This window comes from Muntiacus reevesi, chromosome 1 (genome assembly GCF_963930625.1).
Source record: "Muntiacus reevesi chromosome 1, mMunRee1.1, whole genome shotgun sequence".
Classification (NCBI taxonomy): Eukaryota; Metazoa; Chordata; class Mammalia; order Artiodactyla; family Cervidae; genus Muntiacus; species Muntiacus reevesi.
The window spans coordinates 198,044,548-198,064,783 of NC_089249.1; the positions used below are offsets into that span (position 1 = coordinate 198,044,548).

General features: G+C 51.5%; 1 protein-coding gene and 1 long non-coding RNA gene across 3 annotated transcripts in view; one reads left to right on the forward strand and one right to left on the reverse strand.

Annotated features, from left to right (window-relative positions):
• UHRF1 (ubiquitin like with PHD and ring finger domains 1) overlaps positions 1-20,236 on the reverse strand; it is a 34,195-nt gene that overhangs the window by 13,149 nt on the left and 810 nt on the right. The window contains exons 1-7 of one of the 2 annotated variants that reach the window (XM_065917987.1): positions 19,995-20,118; positions 19,163-19,329; positions 10,394-10,666; positions 9,960-10,114; positions 6,600-6,815; positions 447-547; positions 40-226 (exon numbers count right to left, since the gene is read on the reverse strand). In XM_065917987.1, coding sequence (XP_065774059.1) covers positions 40-226; positions 447-547; positions 6,600-6,815; positions 9,960-10,114; positions 10,394-10,666; positions 19,163-19,315 — 1,085 coding nt within the window. In that variant the 5' untranslated portion in view covers positions 19,316-19,329; positions 19,995-20,118. Of the gene's footprint in view, positions 1-39; positions 227-446; positions 548-6,599; positions 6,816-9,959; positions 10,115-10,393; positions 10,667-19,162; positions 19,330-19,994; positions 20,119-20,236 lie in introns of those variants that run through there. The other variant, XM_065917986.1, reaches the window with a different exon arrangement.
• On the forward strand, positions 17,631-20,001 carry LOC136155834 (uncharacterized). The gene is made up of 3 exons (XR_010660869.1): positions 17,631-17,993; positions 19,235-19,438; positions 19,629-20,001. It is a non-coding gene; the product is annotated as an uncharacterized lncRNA (long non-coding RNA).

Below are 20,236 nucleotides of genomic sequence, written 5' to 3' on the forward strand. Positions count from 1 at the left end.
CGCACATCTCCATCGCCTCGGCCAGCTGGGGGCACTCACCACTCCTCCTCAGGGGGCACGCTGCTGAGTGGTGGGCGCAGGCAGTAGATGTGGAAGGCCATGTCGCACTCGTCGCACATCAGCTGCTTGTCGGGGTCCTGCTTGCCCCCGCACACGTGGCAGGCGCACATGCGGCACAGCTTCCGCTCATCATCCTTACAGTGCTTGCAGGAGGGCCCGCTCTTCCCTGGGTCCCGGGAAGCAGGGGGATGGGATCAGCTCTGGCAGGGCCCCACCCTCCCACCCTGCACCCCATCACACACACACAGCACGGAGGGGTTTTACGGTGTCTGCAGCAGGGCCTGCTCTTCCCTGGATGTGGGGTGGGGTGGGGTGTCAGCTCAGGCACGACCCCCACCCCTGCACCCACCCTCAACCCAGCACAGAAGGGCTGGATCAGAACTCACTTCTCATCGGGTTTTCCACCATGGGGTTCCCCTCGCCCGGACGCTCGATCTTGAAAACTTCGTCTACGAAGACAATCCGACAGTCGTTGAGAGAATCACCCCTACAAGAGAACGGGCCTGTTAGGATGACCAGCGGGCGGCCCCAACGAAGACCCCGAAAGACCCGGCCACTTGGACATGTTCTCACAGCCCGTGAACAGCTCTGATTCTAATCAAATCGGAGAAGAGGCTTTCGCAGGGGCCAATGAACTTGCCTAGCTACTATCCTAGCAAATTCAAGTTCTACCAAATCAGCAACCAGGTGAAAACAACAAATAAGCCAGAATTTCATTGATACATTTGAGAGAATAATTTTTAACATTTGGGAGGTGACACCCACTAATTGGCAAGGTCCATTAAACAAGGCTCAATAGGCAAAAACTATAAAGCAAGTTCTGATCAAAATATGAAAAATTTTTAAAAATTACAAAAATTCATCTAGGTTAAAACGACCCCAGGATCATCTCACTGCTTCCATCAGAGCATCTGACTGCCTCCATCGGATCACCCCACCACTACATCGACAACCTACTAAGGAAAGCAAATGTGAATCATGTATAATTTCACACTTTCCGAGAACCACATTTAAATAGTAAGAAGTAGATGACATCAATTTGAACGTGCTCCTTGGAAGGAAAGCTATGACAAACCAAGAAAGACATCGTATTTAAAAGCAGAGACATCACTTTGCTGACAGAGGTCCATATAGCCGAAGCGATGGTTTTTCCAGTAGTCATGTACAGATGTGAGAGCTGGACCACAAAGAAGGCTAAGCACTAAAGAATTGATGCTTTTGAATTGTGCTGGAGAAGACTTTTAAGAGTCCCTTGGACTGCAAGGAGATCAAGCCAGTCAATCCTAAAGGAAATCAGTCCTGAATATTCATTGGAAGGACTGATGCTGAAGCTGAAGCTCCAATACTTTGAACACCTGTTGCAAAGACCTGACTCACTGGAAAAGACCCTGATGCTGGGAAAGACTAAAGGCAAAAGGAGAAGAGGGCAGCAGAAGATGAGATGGTTAGACAGCATCACTGACTCAATGGACATGAGTTTGAGCAAACTCAAAGAGACAGTGAAGGACAGAGGAGCCTGGTATGCTGCAGTGGCAGACATGACTTGGAAACTGAACAACAAATGTAACCCAATGTATACAAAATATCATTTCAATGTGTAACGAATGTTCAGGAATGATTAACAATCGCTAGTTTACACTCTTTCAGCACTGTAAGTTTTTGAAATCCAGGGTATATCACAGCATATCTCAATGAGTCCTGGCCACATTTCAAGCACTTGGCAGCATGTGACTCGTGACTGCAAGACTAGATGGCACATGTCCAGATCTACCCACCAGTTCACAGGGAACACGGGGACAGAGGAACAGAGGAAATGACACCAGGAGGACGCTGGTGGGGAATCCAGACTGTACAGATTTTATGTGACAAACCCAGCCTCCCCAACAAACAAGGAAAAGGAGGAAAAAACAAAAGGACAGGAAACCTAAGATAAAGGAGACTTAAAAAAAAGATCTACTGTGGATTTCCCTGGTGGTCCAGGGGCTAAGACTCCAAGCTCCCAATGCAGGGGGGCCAGGTTCCAACCCTGGTCAGGGAACTAGATTCCACAAGCCACAACTAAAGATCCTAAGTGCTGCAACGAAAAGTTCACATGCCACAACTATGGCCTGGCACAGTCAAAGAAATAAGTAAATACAAATATTTTTAAAAGAAACAGATCTACCAACTTAACTGAAATCTATGGACATTACTTAGATCTTAAACAAACAAATTATTTTTTTCTAAATGTGAGTCAATTGGCAGACAGAACAATGACTGGATAGATGTTAAGAAATTAAATTTTCTGTTGTCATAATAGCATGAAAACTGTTTCTGTAAAAGAGTCATTTTAAAGAAATATACTCAAAAGTATTAACAGATACAATGATTCGATGCCTGGGAATTACTTCAATTTAACGGGAGGTGGTTACACTGTCAGATGAAGGAAAATTAAAAGAATGTTGCTAGCTGATACTCCTTTATAGAATAATGGAGGAAAGTTCTTCAAGTAGATAGAAAATTAAAAAGGAAGGCATCTGGGAGGAAAAAGGAAGAAAGACAACAGAAAGGGCAGAAACACGGGTATGCACAGTAATTATGTTCCTTATGCACGTTCTAAGTCATACATGACAATAGAAATCAAGACACTGTCTGACACTCAAAACAGTGAGTATAAAGGGACGTAAATGCATGAAAGATTTCCACACTTCCCTCAAAGTGGTAACAGAGACACTGGTATGTCACAGGCTTATATGACAGAATCCAGAGAAACCACTAAGAAAACTATGCAAAACAATACATTCCAAAAGACCACCAACAAATCAAGATAGAATCCTAAAAAATGCTTACATAACCCATAGGAAGGAGTAAGAGAAACAGGAAAAAGAAAATGGGGAAACAAACAGAAAACAAGTAACAAAATGGCAGGCTCAAGCTCTGATGACTCAGGGGTAAAGAATCCGCCTGCAGTGCAGGACACGCTGAAATCCCTGGGTTGGGAAGATCCCCTGGAGAAAGAAATGGCAAAACCCATCCCAGTGTTCTTGCCTAGGAATCCCATGGACAGAGGAGCCTGGTGGACTACAGTCCATGGAGTCGGACACGCCTGAGCAGCACACAAGCCCTAGCATGCCAATAATCACCTTAGATGTGTAATGGTCAAGATACTGTTGATCCCTGACCAACATGAATTTGAACTTCATGAATCCAATTATTGGTGGATTTTTTCCAACAGTAAATGCTATAGTACCACACAATCCCCAGTTGGTTGAATCCTCAACTGAGCAACCACAAATACAATGGAACCAGAGATGGGAGGATGGACTGTAAGTTATGCTTGGATTCTCAACTGCACAGAGGTTGGCGCCTCTAACCCCCTAGTTGTTCAAGGTTCGATAATGTATGCCAAGTGGTGGACTTCCCTGGGGGTGCAGTGGTTAAGAGTCCAAACTTCCACTGCAGGGGGCATGAGTTCAATCCCTGGTTGGGGAACTAAGATCGCACATGCTGCGTGTTGCAGCCAAAAAAATATTTAAATAATGGCCAGAAAACATAACACATGCCAAGGAGGATGCAAACTTGATGAAGTGGATTAAAAAAAAAATGACCCAACTATATACGGTTTATGAGAAACTCCAAATTCAACCACAGTGGTAGAGATACACCATGCATATTCATTTATTCACTTATGGCCATTCTGTGTGGTTTGTAGGATCTCAGTTCTCTGACCAGGGATCAAACCCAGGCCCCCTGTAGTAGAAACAAAAGTCTTAACCACTGGACTGCCAGGGAACTCCTCATTTACTTTTATTTTAAAAAGTGTATCAATTCACATATACATATCTCAGATAAAATAGACTTCAGAGCAAAGGAAATTACTGGAGACACAAACAGAGATATTGCATAAGGAACAGAAAGACGTAACACACGTGAGTATGTCCACATCAAACAACAGAGCCTCATGATTCTGAAGCTGACAGGAGAAACAGACAAATCCAGTTACAGCTGAACACCGGGACACCCCCTCAGCACATGACAGAAGTAGAAGATGTGAACAATCAGCCAGCACAGTCCAACTGATGTAAACAGAACACTTGCCCCAACAACAGAATGTACTTTTTTAAAACTGTGCAATATTCACCAAGACAGACCCCACTCTGAACCATAAAACAAACCTCAACAAGGACTGGAATCATATAGTGTATGTTCCTGGACCATATCAAAGTCAAACTGGAAATCAGCAACAGAAAGAATGCAAAAATCTCTAAACACTTGAGAGTTAAACTCCATATTTCTCAATAAGCCAGGAGCCAAAGAGGAAGTGTTAAAAGAAATTGTAAAAACAGATATAACTGAATAAAAAGAAAAACAACAGAGCAAAATATGTGGAAACCAGGTAAGGCAGTGCTGAGAGGGAAATTTACAGTACTAAAATACTCACATTAGACTTAAAATGATCTAAGTTGCTACCTCAAAAAGACTAGAAAAAGAAGAGCAAAATCAACTCAAAAAATGGAGAAAATGATAAGATGACAGCAGGGAATTCCCTGGGAGGGGTTAAGACTTCAAGCTTCCACTGCAGAGGGCATAGTTCCTGGTCAGGGAACTAATATGTCACCTATCTCAGCCGTAACTAACTAACTAACTAAATATATACTTTTTTTTTTTAAAGATGAGAGCAGAAATCAAAGACATAGAAAACAAGAAAACAACATTCTAAGCAAGGAAACAAAAAGCAAGTTATTATTTTTTTTAACAGTCACATCACTGGGCCAGGGCTGATGCCTGGACCTTGCCCCATCAGCCTCCTCCCTGGTCTCCCTGCTGCCACGCTGCCCCCTGCAGTCAACTCCCAGCTCAGCTGCCTGAGCGATGATTCCAATTACAGGTGGCATCTATGCTCTGCTGTGGTGGCTCAGATAGTAGAGTTTGCCTTCAATGAAGGAGACCTGGATTCAATTGCTGAGTCGGGAAGGTCCCCTGGACAAGGGAATGGCAAGCCACTCCAGGATTTCTGCCTGCAGAATTTCACGGACAGAAGAGCCTGGCGGGTTATGGTTCATGGGGTCGCAGTCGGACACAACTGAGCGACTGACACTGAACACTTACTCTGTGCTCTCGGGCTCCAACGGCTGCCAGCAACAGAGAATACACACCAGCTCTGCACCCCTCTCAGCCGTGGCCTGAACGCTTCCTCCTCCCCCTCTCCCCTTTATTCCACTGGCCTCCTCAAGAGGCCACAAAGACACCAAAAATGGTCCTGCCCCAGGGCCTCTGCACTCACTGTGCCTGTGCTCAAGACACTTGCCCAGATACCCATGTCTTGTATACAACATATACAGTGGAGTATCATTCAGCCACCGAAAAAGGTTCATTGTGCAACATGTATGGACCTTGCGAAAAAAGCCAGACACAGAAAGTCACATAGTGTATGATTCCACTTAGGTGAGGTCCCTAGGAGTCAGATTCACAGATCCTGAAGGTAGGTAGTGGGAGCCAGTGGTAGGGGAGGGGCTGGGGAGGTCAGTGTTTCAAGGGGACAGTTTCAGTCTGGGAAGATGAGAAAGTTCTGGAGATGGATGATGTTGGGGGTGGGGATGGTTGCCCCAACAATGTGAATGTGCTTAATGCCACTGAGCAGTGCACTTGAAAATGGTTAAGGTGGTTAGAGCTTCCCTGGTGGCCCAGTGGTGAAGAAGACACCCACCAATGTAGGGGACACGGGTTTGATCCCTGGTCTGGAAAGATCCCACACGCTGCGGGCCAACTAAGTCTGTGCACAACTACTGGAAGTGCGCACTCGAGAGCCTGTGCTCCACAAGAAGAGAAGCCACTGCAGTGAGAAGGCCACGCAATGCAACTCCCCCCCACGCCCCCCCACTCACCGCAACCAGAGAAAGTCCACACACAGCAACAAAGACCCAGTGAGGCCAAATAAGTAAATATATTAAAAAAAAAAAAGAAAAACATCTTAAAATGGTAAAGATGTTAAGCTTTCTACACACACACACAGAAACCTGGTAGAAAGGGTTCAGCAAATATGTTCAGCAAAGGGCCTGGCAGTAAATATTTTCAGCTTTGTAGGCAGCCACCCAGCTCTCTTCTGGGCGCCCTCCTAACATGGAGCAGCCACAGTGAAGCAGTGAACAGATGGGCGAGGCTCGGTGCCAATAAAACTTTGCCATTCACACCTGGGGGCCAGCTCTGGCCTGTGGCCAGCAGCCTGTTGACCCCTGATGTGAAGGGCACGCCGGGTAGGAGTGTGTGGTTCTGGGTATGTTCTTGCCTGTCTGTGCACACACACGTTGACCCAGGAAGGTGCTAGGACCAGCCATGTCTCCGGACAGGAGAACCAGGTGACCAGAAAACAGAAGGAAGAATATTAAGTGTGGCCTTCAGTACTTTCCGGACCTGGCCACATTTTTTCACCTGTTTGCCAAATTCAAAACAACAAGCATACAAAAACAAGGAAGCTGGAAATCTCTGCCAGGGCCCCGGAAATACTTCCGCAGGTGGGGTGTAGAGGGCCTGGGGAGAAGGCAAAGGCCAGGCAGACTCACCCGATCCTGACGTTGGCATGCAGCTCCCGTGCCGTCCTGGTCTCGCGTTTCCGCAGGATCTCGGCGTCGTACCAGAAGCCACGGTCCTTGGGAAGGTCTGGGTTGTAGTTGACCATGACCACCTGGCCCACCTGCAGGTCCTCCCACTTGATGGTGTGTCGGGCTCGAGCCCGGACGTTCTGTGAGGTCATCTGGACCACCCCGTTCTCTGGGTAGCTGAAGGGGAGAGCCCTGAGCTCAGACCTCAGGTGCCAGCAGGCTTCACCCCATCACCGGGAGACAGAAGCCGGGCAGAGAGGGCTGCCTGGTGTGCGGGTCTGAGTTACACTCATCACAGCAGCCCAGAAAGGCCTCTCCCCAAGAGCTCATCTGTTGGTGTTAATAATACACAGGCACTGTGACACATTTCAATTACAGCGGCCCCCAGCCTTTGCAGCATCAGGGACTGGGTTCATGGAAGACAGTTTTTTTCACGGACCAGGAAGGCAGGGATGGTTTGGGGATGATTCAAGTGCATTACATTTACTGTGCACTTTATTTCTACTCTTATTAAAGCAGCTCCACCTCAGCTCATCAGGCATTAGAGCCAGGGGGTTGAGGACCTAACCCCTGGCACCCTGACATGCGGTGCTTATTGGCACCTCATCTGGAAATAGGGGCTTCCAAGGTGGTGACACTAGCAGTAAAGACCCCGCCGGCCAGTGCAGGAGATGGAAGAGATGAGGGTTCGATGCCTGGGTCAGGAAGATCCCCTGGAGAAGGAACTGGCAACCCACTCCCGTATTCTTGCCTGGAGAATCCCATGGACAGAGGAGCCTGGTGGGCTACAGTCCATGGGGTCGTAGAGTCGGACACGACTGAAGTGGCTTAGCATGCCACGCACCCTGCTCATTTAGGGACACTGCTCAATCTGGAAATAGGATTGTTGCAGATAAGAGATCAGGTTAATATCAGATCCTGATAGAGAAGAAAGGTCCTAAACCTAGTGACTGATGGATGAGAGGCAGACAGAGGAGAGCAATGCAGGAAAAGGAGGCAGAGGCAGGAGGGAGGATCATAGCCATGAGCCAGGACAGCCAGTCCTGCTGGAAGAGGCAGAAAGGATTCTCCCCTCCAGGTTCTACGAGGTCTCAGCCTTCTCATCACCTTGGTTTTGGACTTAGGGCCTCCAGGACCATGAGAGGATAGACTATTCCAGCAACAGCAGCAATACTTCGTAGAGCAGCCATAGAAAACTACAACAGAAGGAAATGCGGGGAGGGAAAGCTTTTTTCCATACATGTGTGTTGATGGTGACTTTTGTAGAGGGAAGACATTATATTAAAAAAAGACAGGAAGTCATTATTCTGAATATGCAGGAATTCCAAGTGGCCTCAAAAAAGGTGTAAGACAACTGGCTAAAGAGAAGGCACTGGTGACCCACTCCAGTACTCTTGCCTGGAAAATCCCATGGACGGAGGAGCCTGGTAGGCTGCAGTCCATGGGGTCACTAAGAGTTGGACACGACTGAGCGACTTCACTTTCACTTTTCATTTTCATGCATTGGAGAAGGAAATGGCAACCCACTCCAGTGTTCTTGCCTGGAGAATCCCAGGGACAGGGGAGCCTGGCGGGCTGCCGTCTATGGGGTCGCACAGAGTCGGGAGCCTGGCGGGCTGCCGTCTATGGGGTCGCACAGAGTCGGATACGACTGATGCAACTTAGCAGCAGCAGCATATTCTAAGTAACACAACAGTAAAGCAACCAAACACCAATAAAAATTAACAAAAGATAAATAAGTAAAAAAATTTTAAAAACCTAACATTGTAAAGCAACTATACTCTAGTAAAAGCTATTTAAAAATAAATTAAATTAAAATAAATAAATAAATAAAAGCATATCCTATTAGCAACAAAGTTTAGCCTCAGCCTAGAGCAGGGACGATCCCAACTCTACTGTGATGAGCTGGTTTGCCTGGTGTTATTTTTCTTAATAAAGTGCCAAGAACAAGGGTTGTCCAAGTGGTGCTAGTGGTAAAGAAGCTGCCTGCCAATGCAAGAGACATAAGAGACACGGGTTCGACCCTTGGGTGGGGAAAATCCCCTGGAGAAGGAAATGGCAACCCACACTAGTACTTTCGTCTGGGGAAATCCCACGGACAGAGGAGCCTGGAGAGCTTCAGTCCACAGGGCTGCAAAGCGCTGGACACGACTGAAGCGACTTAGCATGCACAACAAGGGTTGCCAAGGACCAGATAGTCAATACTCACAGCTTTGTGAGCTGCAAGGTGTCTGCTGTGAACACTCAACTCGGCTATTACCACAAGAGCAGTCACAGACGGACAAGATGTAAACAAATGGGTGCTGGTGTGTTTCAATAAAGCTTTATCGTCAAAAACAGGATGCGCGCCAGATCTGGCCCGAGGGTGGGAAGCTTGTGAACCCTGACCAAGAGGATGGGAATCTGGCACCTACTACCATTCGCTCATCCAACTACTCCAGTAATTTTTAGAGCTAAGCTTAGGTTGTGCCAGAAACTGGTGTGGGCAGTAAGAAACTCTTCAGGGAAACAGATGAAGCCCTAGTGCCCTCATACAACATGAGCTCCCTAGAGGCAGGCAGGCAGGCTTGCCCTCGGTTATGAACTGAAGCCCTAACATCCACTGTGACTGTATCTGGAGACAGGGCCCTTAAAGGTTGTTATTGTTTACTCACTAAGCCGTGTCCAACTCTTTGTGACCCCAGGGACTGCAGCCTGCCAGGCTACTCTGTCCACAGGATTCTCCAGGCAAGAATACTGGAGTGGGTGGCCATTCGCTTCTCCAGAGGGATCTTCCCAACCCAGGGATCAAACCCAGGTCTCCCGCATTGCAGGCAGATTCTTTACTGTCTGAGCTACCAGGGAAGCCCAAGCTGTAATCAGTTAAATGAGCTCATAAGGACAGGGCTCTAATCTAATAGGACTGGTGTCCTCATTAGAGAAGACACCAGAGCTCGCTCTCTCCAAACTCAGAGGAAAGGCCACGTGAGGACGCAGTGAGATGGTTGTGTCCAAGCCAGGAGGAGAGCCCTCACCAGGAGCTGACCCTGCCAGCACACTGAGCTCAGACTTCCAGCCTCTGGGACCGTGAGAAGATACACGCCTGATGCTGAAGTCGCCCAGCCTGCGGCATGTGGTTATGGCCAGCCAAGCCAACTCAGAGCCCCTCACTGTTCACAGATGCGAATTCCCCGGGCCCATCACAGGGCTTGCCACATGCTAAGTGCTCCATAAACACTCTGAATTCCTACGACGGAGGGAGGGGACATCACCACCCAGGCAGCTCCAAACACCAGATCCTCGGAGCCGCTGCTGTCCCGGGCCCACCCCGAGAATACTCACTCATCGTATTTCACATGATAGATGATGTCGTCCTCTGGCTTTGAGCTGGAGCTGCTGGGCTGGTCGTGAGCCCGAGCCTTCCTCGTTACCCTGATGACCTTGGCCTCGAACCATGCGCCCATATTTGTGTCCCTCGCATCCACATACTCGCCGACCTGCCAGGGAAGGAAGCTCTCGTTCGGCCCCAGGGAAATCTGTGAAGGGTTATGGTCTTAAGGGGAGGAGGGCAGCGGATCAGAACTTAGACGGCCCCTGCAAGGACCACAGGGAACACACCCGCAGGTCCGGTTCCAGGGTTCTGCTTTAGGGGCAGAGAAGGAACCCCCGAGCACTGATGTTTCCACCACGGGACTATGATGACATAGGGCAGGACGGGGGGCTGCCCAGCCACAGGGATCGAGGGCTGCGTGGGGATAGCGATGCAGGAGCCCCACCTTGTAGAGGCCCAGCTCCGTCTCATCACACTCATCCTCGTCTGCCTTCCCTTCTGGCTCGTTGGCGGCCTCACCACTGTTGGAGGACTTGTCCGACTCGCTCTGGGCCAGGCCGCAGCCAGAGTCTGTGTCTGAGAGCTCAGAGTCCCTCTCCTTGATTCCACTGCTGCTGCCGGGAACAGGGACAGGCAGCACAAGGCTCTGCCGGACCAGGAGCTGGATGGTGTCGTTCAGGCGGACGTCGTAGTCAAACAGCGTGTGGCCGTCCTCCATCTGCAGGGACGCAGGCCAAAGTCACCAGGCAAGGAAGCTCACTGGGGGGAGTGGGGGGGATGATGGAGGCCTGCCAGCTCCTGGGGACAAGGTCACTGAAGCCCTATCCAATGAGGATGCCTGCTGCCACATGGGGGGGTGTCCCCGGAAGCATGTGGCCCAACCCCGCTGAGCCATGGCCACACATCAGGTGTCGGGGGAGGTTTTAATACTTTATGTGCTTTGGAACTTTTGTTACAGTAAACAAGCATTGCCTGTACCCCTGGCTCTCAGGGAGAGTGACCTGCCCTGGGGGCGATGCTGTAGGGACATTTCTGGTTGTCTTGACAAGGTGGGGGGTGCTGGGAATGCCTGGGATGGCCCGCAGAGAGAACACCTTTCTGTTAGTTCCACCCACACTAGGCACTCATTGATGGGGAGGCTAGGAGCCAGCAGGGCTCTATGATCCATTGGCACCGGGTGACTCACCAGGTATGTGAAGGGGTTTGGCCTCGGAGCATGTCACTAGGGGACGAAAGTCTTTGTGTTGGGAGTTACCTTTCCAAGAGCAACTGCCCCAGGACACCCCACCGACACCCAACAAGGATCCTCAGCCCTCGGGATCCAGAACACCCTGAGGCAGGCTCTGCTGATCTCTGATCGCTCTCTGGGGGGGGGGGCAGGGGGCTATCAAGGACACCACAGGAGCAGCAGCCCTGCCCTCCACCCTCTGGATGCTGGGAACACCCCAGGTGTGACAACCATGGGGGGCCTCCAACATCACCCAGTGTCCCCTGGTTCAGAAGCAGTGCCCTCAAGGAAGGAAGGACAGGACAGTGGTAAAGAACGCACCTGCCAAGGCAGGGTTCAATCCCTGGTCTGGGAAGATCCCATGTGCGTCGGAGCAACTAAGCCCGTGAGCCAGAAGCCCGTGCGCCAGAACTACAGAACTCTCGTTCCTAGAGCCCCGCTCAAGAGAAGACACAGCAGTGAGAAGCCAGGACACTGCAACTAGAGAGTAGCTCCCGCTCACCCCAGCTAGAGAAAAGCCTATCCAGCAATGAAGACCCAGCACAGCCAAAACAAATAAATTTTAAAAAAAGAAAGAGAAGAAAGAACACACAAAAGTCAACTTTCCCTCCTTCCCAATTTATAACCAGAAGCTGCTGGTTCAAAGGGCTGATTGCCATTAATATGCAAACAGCGCCTGGGGTCATGGGGAGGGCACCTTCCAGGTAGTGGTTGTTAATCTTTATTCATCACAAACCTGAGAACAGAATGGCTGAGACCCCCTCTCCCCCAGAAAGACATAAATGAACACACTTGCTGCAGAGGCCACCAGGGCCCCCTGAAGCCCACCCTGCACAGCCAGGCCCATGCTGGCTGCTCACCCAAAGCCCAGCAAGAGCCTCTGATATGCCCTGCTCTGCCTGGCTGCCACGGGGGATCAGAGAGTGAGACAGCGCCAGCCCTCCTACACAGGGCCGACACAGGACAGCGGAGACAGCAGGAGAAGGGACACACACGCGCTGTCACAGCCCTGGGCCCAACGACTGATGGACAGTTCAACAACACAGTGAGGTCATCCTCATGCTGGGATGTTCCTCATCTCTAAAAAGGAGAGAAGGCATGTCCCCTGCAGTCCAGTGGTTAAGACCCTGCGTTTTCACTGCAGGGGGCACAGGTTCAATTCCTGGTCGGTGAACTAAGATCCCCAAGCCACATGGCAAGGCCAAAATAAAAAAGTCAACACAGGTTTCTCAGTTATACCAATTGCACTATCTGGCAGGAGACAGGTGGGGAGAATGGGGCCGGGGCGGGGGGGGGTGTTCACAGGGTATATGAGAAATTTCTGTACCTTCCTCTTAAATCTGTGAACCTAAAACTGCTCTAAAACCTAAACTTTATTAATTTTAAAAAAATGGTGGGGAAACAAGTGTCCCCAGCATCATTATGACAAGGAAACCAGCAGAACGTCATTAAAAAGGATGATGACAAGAGGCAGGCACCTGGTGCCCAGCAACCTGCATGGTTAGGCAGACACCCCTCAGCACTGCAGACATTAAGCACCCCCACCCTGATCATTCTCTTTGTGGGGAGGTGGAGCAGAATCCCTGCTCCCCCAACTTGATGTCAGGAACACCCCCTAGTTGTGATAACTGATGTCTCCAAACACTGCCCAGAGCCCCAGCAAGGCCAAACAGTCCCCAGGGAGAACCACTGAGCTCGAGACAGGTAGCCTGGCAACTTATGCTCAGGGCAGCATCATCTGTCAGCCAAGCAGCGGCTCATTCCTACAAAGACATAGGACACAGCTGAGCATGACAGCTAAATGCAGGGGAGTAGAGGCGTCCCCACACACATCAGGGGAAGCAAGTATGGTTTCAGAGGATGAGAAATAACAAACCGAAGCACCAGGACAGGGGAGAGGCAGTGGGAGAGGCTCGGGGCCAGGAGGGGGCATGTGGTCGGACTTCCGTTTTACAATGAGCTCCGGGATGGAGGCCCAGCAGGAGCCAGGGCGGCAGAGCTGGGGGCGGGGCAGAAAGGCAGCCGGGGGTGTGCAGGACAAGGAGGGTGGGGAGAGATCAGGACCTGGCTGAGGGCTGTAGCTAAAGGCGGCAGGAGGAATACTGATGGGGCCATCTGTGAGGGGTCAGGAAGCTAGATAGATGGGAGCGGCCCACACACACAGACGCAGACACACACACACACTCCCCTCCTGGTGCCAGAGTGCAGCAGGCAGAGGTGTGATCAGGCGGGCTGGGCACTGAGGAGGCCACGTGCGGGGTCAGGCTAGCCCGGGGCTCCACCTCCAGGATGGAATGCAGACTGGTCTGACGGCTTCAGAGGACCACTTCTGGAAAGTTCCAGAAGGGCCCGAAGTGGGCAGGAAGGATCTTGCACAACCACTTGCTATGACAAAAGGGTGTGTGTCTGATGCCCCCCTCCCCAACCCTGCTAGCCTCAAGTTGCACACAGCAGGGAGGTGGGCTGGACCCAATGAGGATATGGACACGCTGAGCCCGGGGTTTCTTCTAAGGTCCTAAAACTCCAACTGAGGCTAACAGCATTGATAAAAGCTATACAAGGGACTGTCCTGCCTGTCCTGTGGTTAAGACGCCAAGCTTCCAACACAGAAAGCATGGGTTCAGTCCCTGGTGGGCGAAATAAGATCCCATATGCCACCCTGCAATAAGTTTAAAAAAAAAAAAAAAAGGCGAAATTAACACATACAGTTTAAATCCCTGGTGGCTCAGATGGTAAAGACTCTGCCTGCAATGCAGGAGACTCAGGTTTAATCCCTGGGTTAGGAAAATCCCCTGAAGAAGGAAATGGCCACCCACTCCAATTATTCTTTCCTGGAAAATTCCATGGACAGAGGAGTCTGGTGGGCTGCAGTTCGTGGGGTCGCGAAGAGTTGGACAGGACTGAATGACTGACATTTCAACACAACATTGTAATAACACTGTAAATCAACTATACTTGAGTAAAATAATTTTTTAGAAAATTCAAAAAATAAAAGCTATTCAAACTGAATGGCAAGCTGGATCTTAGGTTGCAGATTCTCATGTTAAAAATTAAACATGCAGTTAGAATCCTGTACAACCAGAATTGCAGGTGAAAATCCCTTAAGCTGCCTGGGGTGGTAGTTTAGTCACTCAGTTGTGTCCAACTGTGTGCAACCCCGTGGACTGCAGCCCCCCAGGCTCCTCTGGCCATGGGATTTCCGAGGCAAGAACAGTGGAACGGGTTGCTCTTTCTTTCTCCAGGGGATCTTCCTGACCCAGGGATCAAACCCAAGTCTCCTGCATGGTAGGCGGGTTCTTTTCCACTGAGCCACCAGGGATTTAAACTGCCTGTAGTAAAACACAAGACACGTGGTTTGGGGCACATTCAGGTGTAAAGGCCAAGCTGCCAGCGGCGTTTAGATCACATCCCTCTTTAAACCAAAGCTTTCTGGACTTGGGGAATTCTGGGCATGCACATGGCAGTAAATGAAATAAACACAGAGGACATCTGACAACAGAGCTTCCTCCCAGGAGCCCAGAGTCAGAGCCGCCCACTTTCTGCCCCCTTGGGGCGTTGGGGGGACACTTTTGAGGTGTGAGTGCTGCTCAGAGCACAGGAAATAAATGACCCTGGGTCTGGCAAGGGGTGGTTCTCCTGGACTGGGGAGAAGTGGAGAGGTCATAAACCAGACCAGCACATGTGGGCCTCTTGTCAAGAGGGACCTCTGGCAGGAAGAGGCCAGAGGCCTCTATAAAGACCCTTCCTGCAGCTGCAGTCCCAGCCCCCACAGTCCCGTCTAAGACTCCAGGCCTCCCCAGCAACGTGGGGTTCAGGCCAGACAGACAGATGGACAGACAGAGATGGGAGATGGAAGAAAAGGTATGATTCAGGCCGTGGCAGAGGGACATGCTTCCCGCTGCGGGGGGAGAGGTGGGTTTACAGGCATGACCCCGCCTGTCCACCGATCAGTCCTGACCCGTGAACTCTGCCCTAGGACCTCCCCAGGCCACAGCCCACGTCATGCCCTGGACAGGCATTTCCATTTCAGGGGTCTGTGAGGCCCAGGCTACCTACCCTGTCATGACACTGTGATGTCACTGGTCAGCCTCATGACCTTGCAGGGGCATGGAGCCTGTGTGATATGGACTGACACCACCATTCCAATGCCTAAGGAAATGTACATGTGTGTTTTCTCTTGCTCCATTGGGTCGCAAAGAGTTGGACACGACTGAGCAACTGAATAACAACAAATTTTTCTCCACTTGCAAATTCTAATAGGACAAAAAATGACAGATGTGATCCATGTCCACAATGCTCTCTGGGGTCCTCCATCGTTTTGAAGGGTGGAAGGGGTGCTGAGTCCAAACAGTGTGACACCCATGCCCTGGAGGGACACCTGTAACATCCACCGCGCCCTGGGTATTCAATCCAGCACATCCCACAGTACAACCTGGATCTGCCACCCTGGGAGGAAGCCTATATGTAACTGCCACACCTCGGCCAGCGGGACAGTTCCCACTGACAAGGGGAGGCCCTGCACGAAATGATTTATCGCTTGGTAAATAAAGTTCTACCAGGGCTCAAATCAGGACATGCCCACTCCTTTGGGCTCAGGATCTATTCCTGGCTTTCAATGGCAGAGGTGAGTAGACAGACTGCCTAGCCGCAAACGGTTTCCACTGGGTCCTTAACAGAAAGAGTTTGCTAACCCCCGACCTAAAGGGTGTATCTCCAGCTGCAGGGAGGGTGTTTGGGGGAGAAGGAAGGAAGGGACCCTCCCTCCTGCAGCCAGAAGGACAGGTCTCAGCAAGGGGCTGTCCGATTTACTGCATGACTCTGTCCTTTGGGAAAAGGGGCAGACCTTCAAAGAAGGCCCAGCAGGGCAGGGTCGGTGGGGCACTGTGACATGAGTGACCCTCAGAAGGCCACTCCCAGGATGCCATTTTACCTGATCCTTCGGACAGCTCTCCTATAGTAAATCAAAATCAACGACTAAATAATTAGTTCTCTTCTCAGTTGGAAGCAACTTTGCCCCCAGGAGGCAGTTGGCAATGTCTGGGGACCCTGTGGACCTTATGACTATGGGGGGTAAGGGGGTGCTCCTGGCATCAAGTGAGTGGGACCGAGATGCTGCTCCACACCCCATAGCACTGGGGGATGAACCCCCCATGGAGGACGATCAGGCCCTGACGTCAGCAGTGCCCAAGGGGAGGCCCTGCACTTAATGATTTATCGCCCCTTTACTGTGAACTCAGCCCACACCCTAAATCCGTGACCTCACTGAATCCCACCAAGTACACTGGTGGGCCCACAATTAGCCCCATCTGACTGCAAAGCACAGACTGACCCGGCCAGAAATACTCGGCGGGGCACTTGGGACGATTAGGCCCAAGTATTGCACCTGAGCGCCGTTACCAGCACCACCAATGACAGCTATTGTGATTTTTCTGGGCAGCCAAAAAAAAAAGACAAAAGAAAGAAGCACCAGACGCCTCTCACCCTTGCCCAGGCTGGGCCAGCCGCCCGGGGTCCCTTCCCCCATCCAGCTCCCTGCATTTCCGCCAATCAAACGACATAACCGCCAACCTATTCAGCCTAAGCTAGCTCGCCGCGGGACCCTCCCATATCCTGAAGACAGACTCTGCTTGGTTCTGCTTTATTGGCTCGAGTGACCTCACTGCAGACCTGGGACTGCATGCGATGCCCTGTTTCTTTAAAAAAAAAAAAAGGGGGGGGGGAGGGAAGGAATCTTGAACACTCTCTAGAACATTCTATAAAAACAACAGCTCTCTGCACGGCCTCCTATGGTGATTAGCCCAGTCTGTTTGCAGACCTGACTTGCTTCAAGGTGCCTTTGTCCCCCACTCGCCTGGCACTGTCCACACCTCCCTGAGGCCGGGCCACTTCCTGGTCGCGCAACCTTGGGGAAATTGCATCACGCTGAGGCCTGGCTTCCTCACCCGGAAGACAGAACCAACTACGCAGTGGCCCAGTTGAGCATGGGGAAGGGGATGAGCAGCAGTTAGAGGAGGTTACTCAGGAACAAGGAACCTTCTGAGATCTTCAGAAGCTGCGCTGCGAGCAGACAGACAAACCTAAGGATTAAAGGCATGCTGCTTATCATCACGCTTTACAACTCACACAGGCAATACCAAGACTTTGGTATGGATCAGATGCCATGTTGCCCATGCAGGAAGAGAGGGGTTTGGTCACACGAATGCACGCAATTGTCAACATGCCAAACCATCTGCTTAAGACGTGTTTCTCACTGTATGCAAATTTTCTCTGAAGAAACAAGAGCTACAAACAAACACTGTACTCTAGTTAAGGACTGGCCAGCTGGAGGGTCTACGGTGACGTGAACTGGAACTTTCTCTGCAATGCATCTCCCAAAATAAAATGGGCTGTTGGACGGACAGAGGCAGAGACAGCTGCGTGATGTCAGTGATAAAAGCCACGGGTAGGTGTTTAGGCGTTCATGGTTCTTTCAAGTTCTCTGCATGTTTTTGAATGTAAAAATTAAAGTGCATGGCGCTCAAGCCCAGAGCAGGTATTCAGAAATAGTCACTGCCTTGAATGTAAGGATTCGATCCAACCTGCCTTTGCATGATGCCACGAACTGTTTAGCCCATGGGAGGTCTTCGGAAATTCAGCACAAGGACCTTCTGCTGAACACAAAGACTGGGGGGCAAACTGAAATCAGTATGGACGTCCCCAAAAATAAGCCTCTGTTGGAGGTGGCTGGAAAGAGGCTCCGCTCCCCAGAGACCGCATCCCAGGGGAGTGCCACTCCCAGCCCTGCCTTTTCTCCAGCCGCACAGCGCACGTGACCACAGTGAGTGAGTCCCCCAGCTTCCCTTCCCCAGGCGGGGCGCGTTAACTCAGATTCTTAAGACATTCAAGTCCTCGCATCTCCCACAGGAAGGAGGCGAGAGGTCTCGGAGGGCGTCTTGAGCCCAAGAAATTAATCATCAGGTCTCATTTCCAGGAGGCAGGCAGGATCCTCCCAGGCCCTAAAAAAAAACTCCTGGCCAGGCGGACAGCATCTATTTTTCAATTTAGACACCAGATGGCGGCAGCACCCAGTTTAAGACCTGACAACAACAAAGTCAGAGCCCAAAGGAACACTTTTAATCCTGGGTAGTCTCTATACCGAGGTCGCCAGGGTCCCTACAGTCCACTCGCCTTCCAGGGTGGCCCCAGCAGACAGGAAGGACACTTTCCGTGAGACCATATTCTCCCACTCAGCGATACCCCAACACAGCCTGGCCTCCTGTCCCCTCTGAAGATGCCAACAAGAAGGAAAACTCCCAGAGGTGTCACTGGAGAAAGCATCTCCAAAGTGGGCAGCTGATAAAGCCAAGGGGTGGGGGGCATCTTCAAGGGCTACAGGGGCTGTGGTAGGGAATCTTGAAGAAAGGAAACAGGGCCAGTTGAGCCCACGCAAAGCACAAACCCCATTCAGGGGCAGCCCCACCGCCTCCGCCAGAGAGGAGGCCCAGGAGTGGCGGAAATTCCTGATTAACAAGCACCGTCTCTGACTCTGCATAAGCTGATTCCAATTTCTAGAAAACCCCATGGGCATCGGAAAATAGTAAGGTGCTGACCGACTGTAGACCTTTGGTGTGTGTTTCAAAGAAAAATCTGGTCTCTTCTGTCCCCGTGTCTGAGTACTGATTCTAGGCTCTTCCTTGAAATTCATCAGCCCTCCAACGGCCTCCTCCAACCTCTTTTTTCTAGAAATTATTTTGAGGGGAGCGTCCACAAAGCAGAGGGCTGGGAGTTTAAAAGACCTCCAAACGCAACAGATTCGAGTGCCCGGCTGCCCGCCTGGAGTGTCAGTCTAGGAGTCGAGCCTTTGTTCCTCGCTCAGGCACTGGAGGTTTCTGTGGAGAAGCAGACCGGACGAGGTGGGGGGGAAGAGTGTGTGTGCCCTGCCTGGATGAGGCAAGAACAAAGGTGCTGGGCGGGCAGGCAGGCGGGCAGCCTGCAGGGCGGGTTTACCTGCTTGCCCCGGTAGAAAAGCCTCTGCAGGCCTGGCTCCACGTGGAATAGCTCCTGGATCTTCTTTCTCAGCTCCTCCACCTTGGTCAGCCTGGACAAGGAGTCCACGGTGTGGGCCACCTTCCCGTCCATGGTGCGAACCTGGATCCACATGGTGCCTGCTGGAGCTGCGAGGATGAGGGAGCGACACCCCTGGTCAGTTCTGCCGTCAATACCACCACCATGGCCGTGCCATATTCGGGTCATCCTTGCTATTGTCCAGATTGTGGACACCAGGTAACTCTTGGAATACCCTCCCAGCCCCTTATTCCCTATAATCTGCCACAGCTGGCCCAGGCTCCAAGCCCTGAATTAAGAGATAATGCGTTAATGAGTAGCACTGGTGGAGGATTGAGGAGGGACGGGAAATTAAGGGAGAGTAAAAGGCACCTTCGGCTACTCAGTCAACAAACCCTGCCTTTCACAGGGGAGAAAAAAAACACACACCAGGATACAGAAGAGAAGGGGCACACAGTCAAACGGTGAGGGGCCGAGTCTGTTCGTTTGTTCATTCATTCATTCATTCCCTGGATGAACACTGACGCGAGAGGGAAACCCAAAAGTCCCGCTTTTGACTGGAACTTCCGAAGTCCCGGGGAACTCAACTAAGTGGGACCGAAAGGGAAGAAACCCACTCGAGACCCGGGAGCTGGGGACCCCGTGTGCCCGCGGACCCCCACTGCACCCCCGACCCGCGCGCGCGCGCGCGCTTGCGCGACGCGGCGGGCCCCGCTGTGGCCATGGCAACCGGCCGCCCCGTCCCGGCCACCCCCGCGCGGGCAGCGCTACTCACTTCTGCCCCACGGCCGCCCGGAGCTCCAGCCTGCTTTTCCCGGACCCCGACGCACGGCCCAGCAGCCCCTCTTGTTCTCTCGCTCGCCCGCGCGGGCCACGCCAGCGAGCCCACGCCCACCCCCCACCGCCGGGACGGCCAAGGGGCCCGCGCCCCAGGTCCCGCCCCCTTCACTTGAGTCGCCTCACTGATTGGCTCCGCCGCGGTCGGCCGCCCCGCCCCGCTCGCTCCTCATTGGCCCA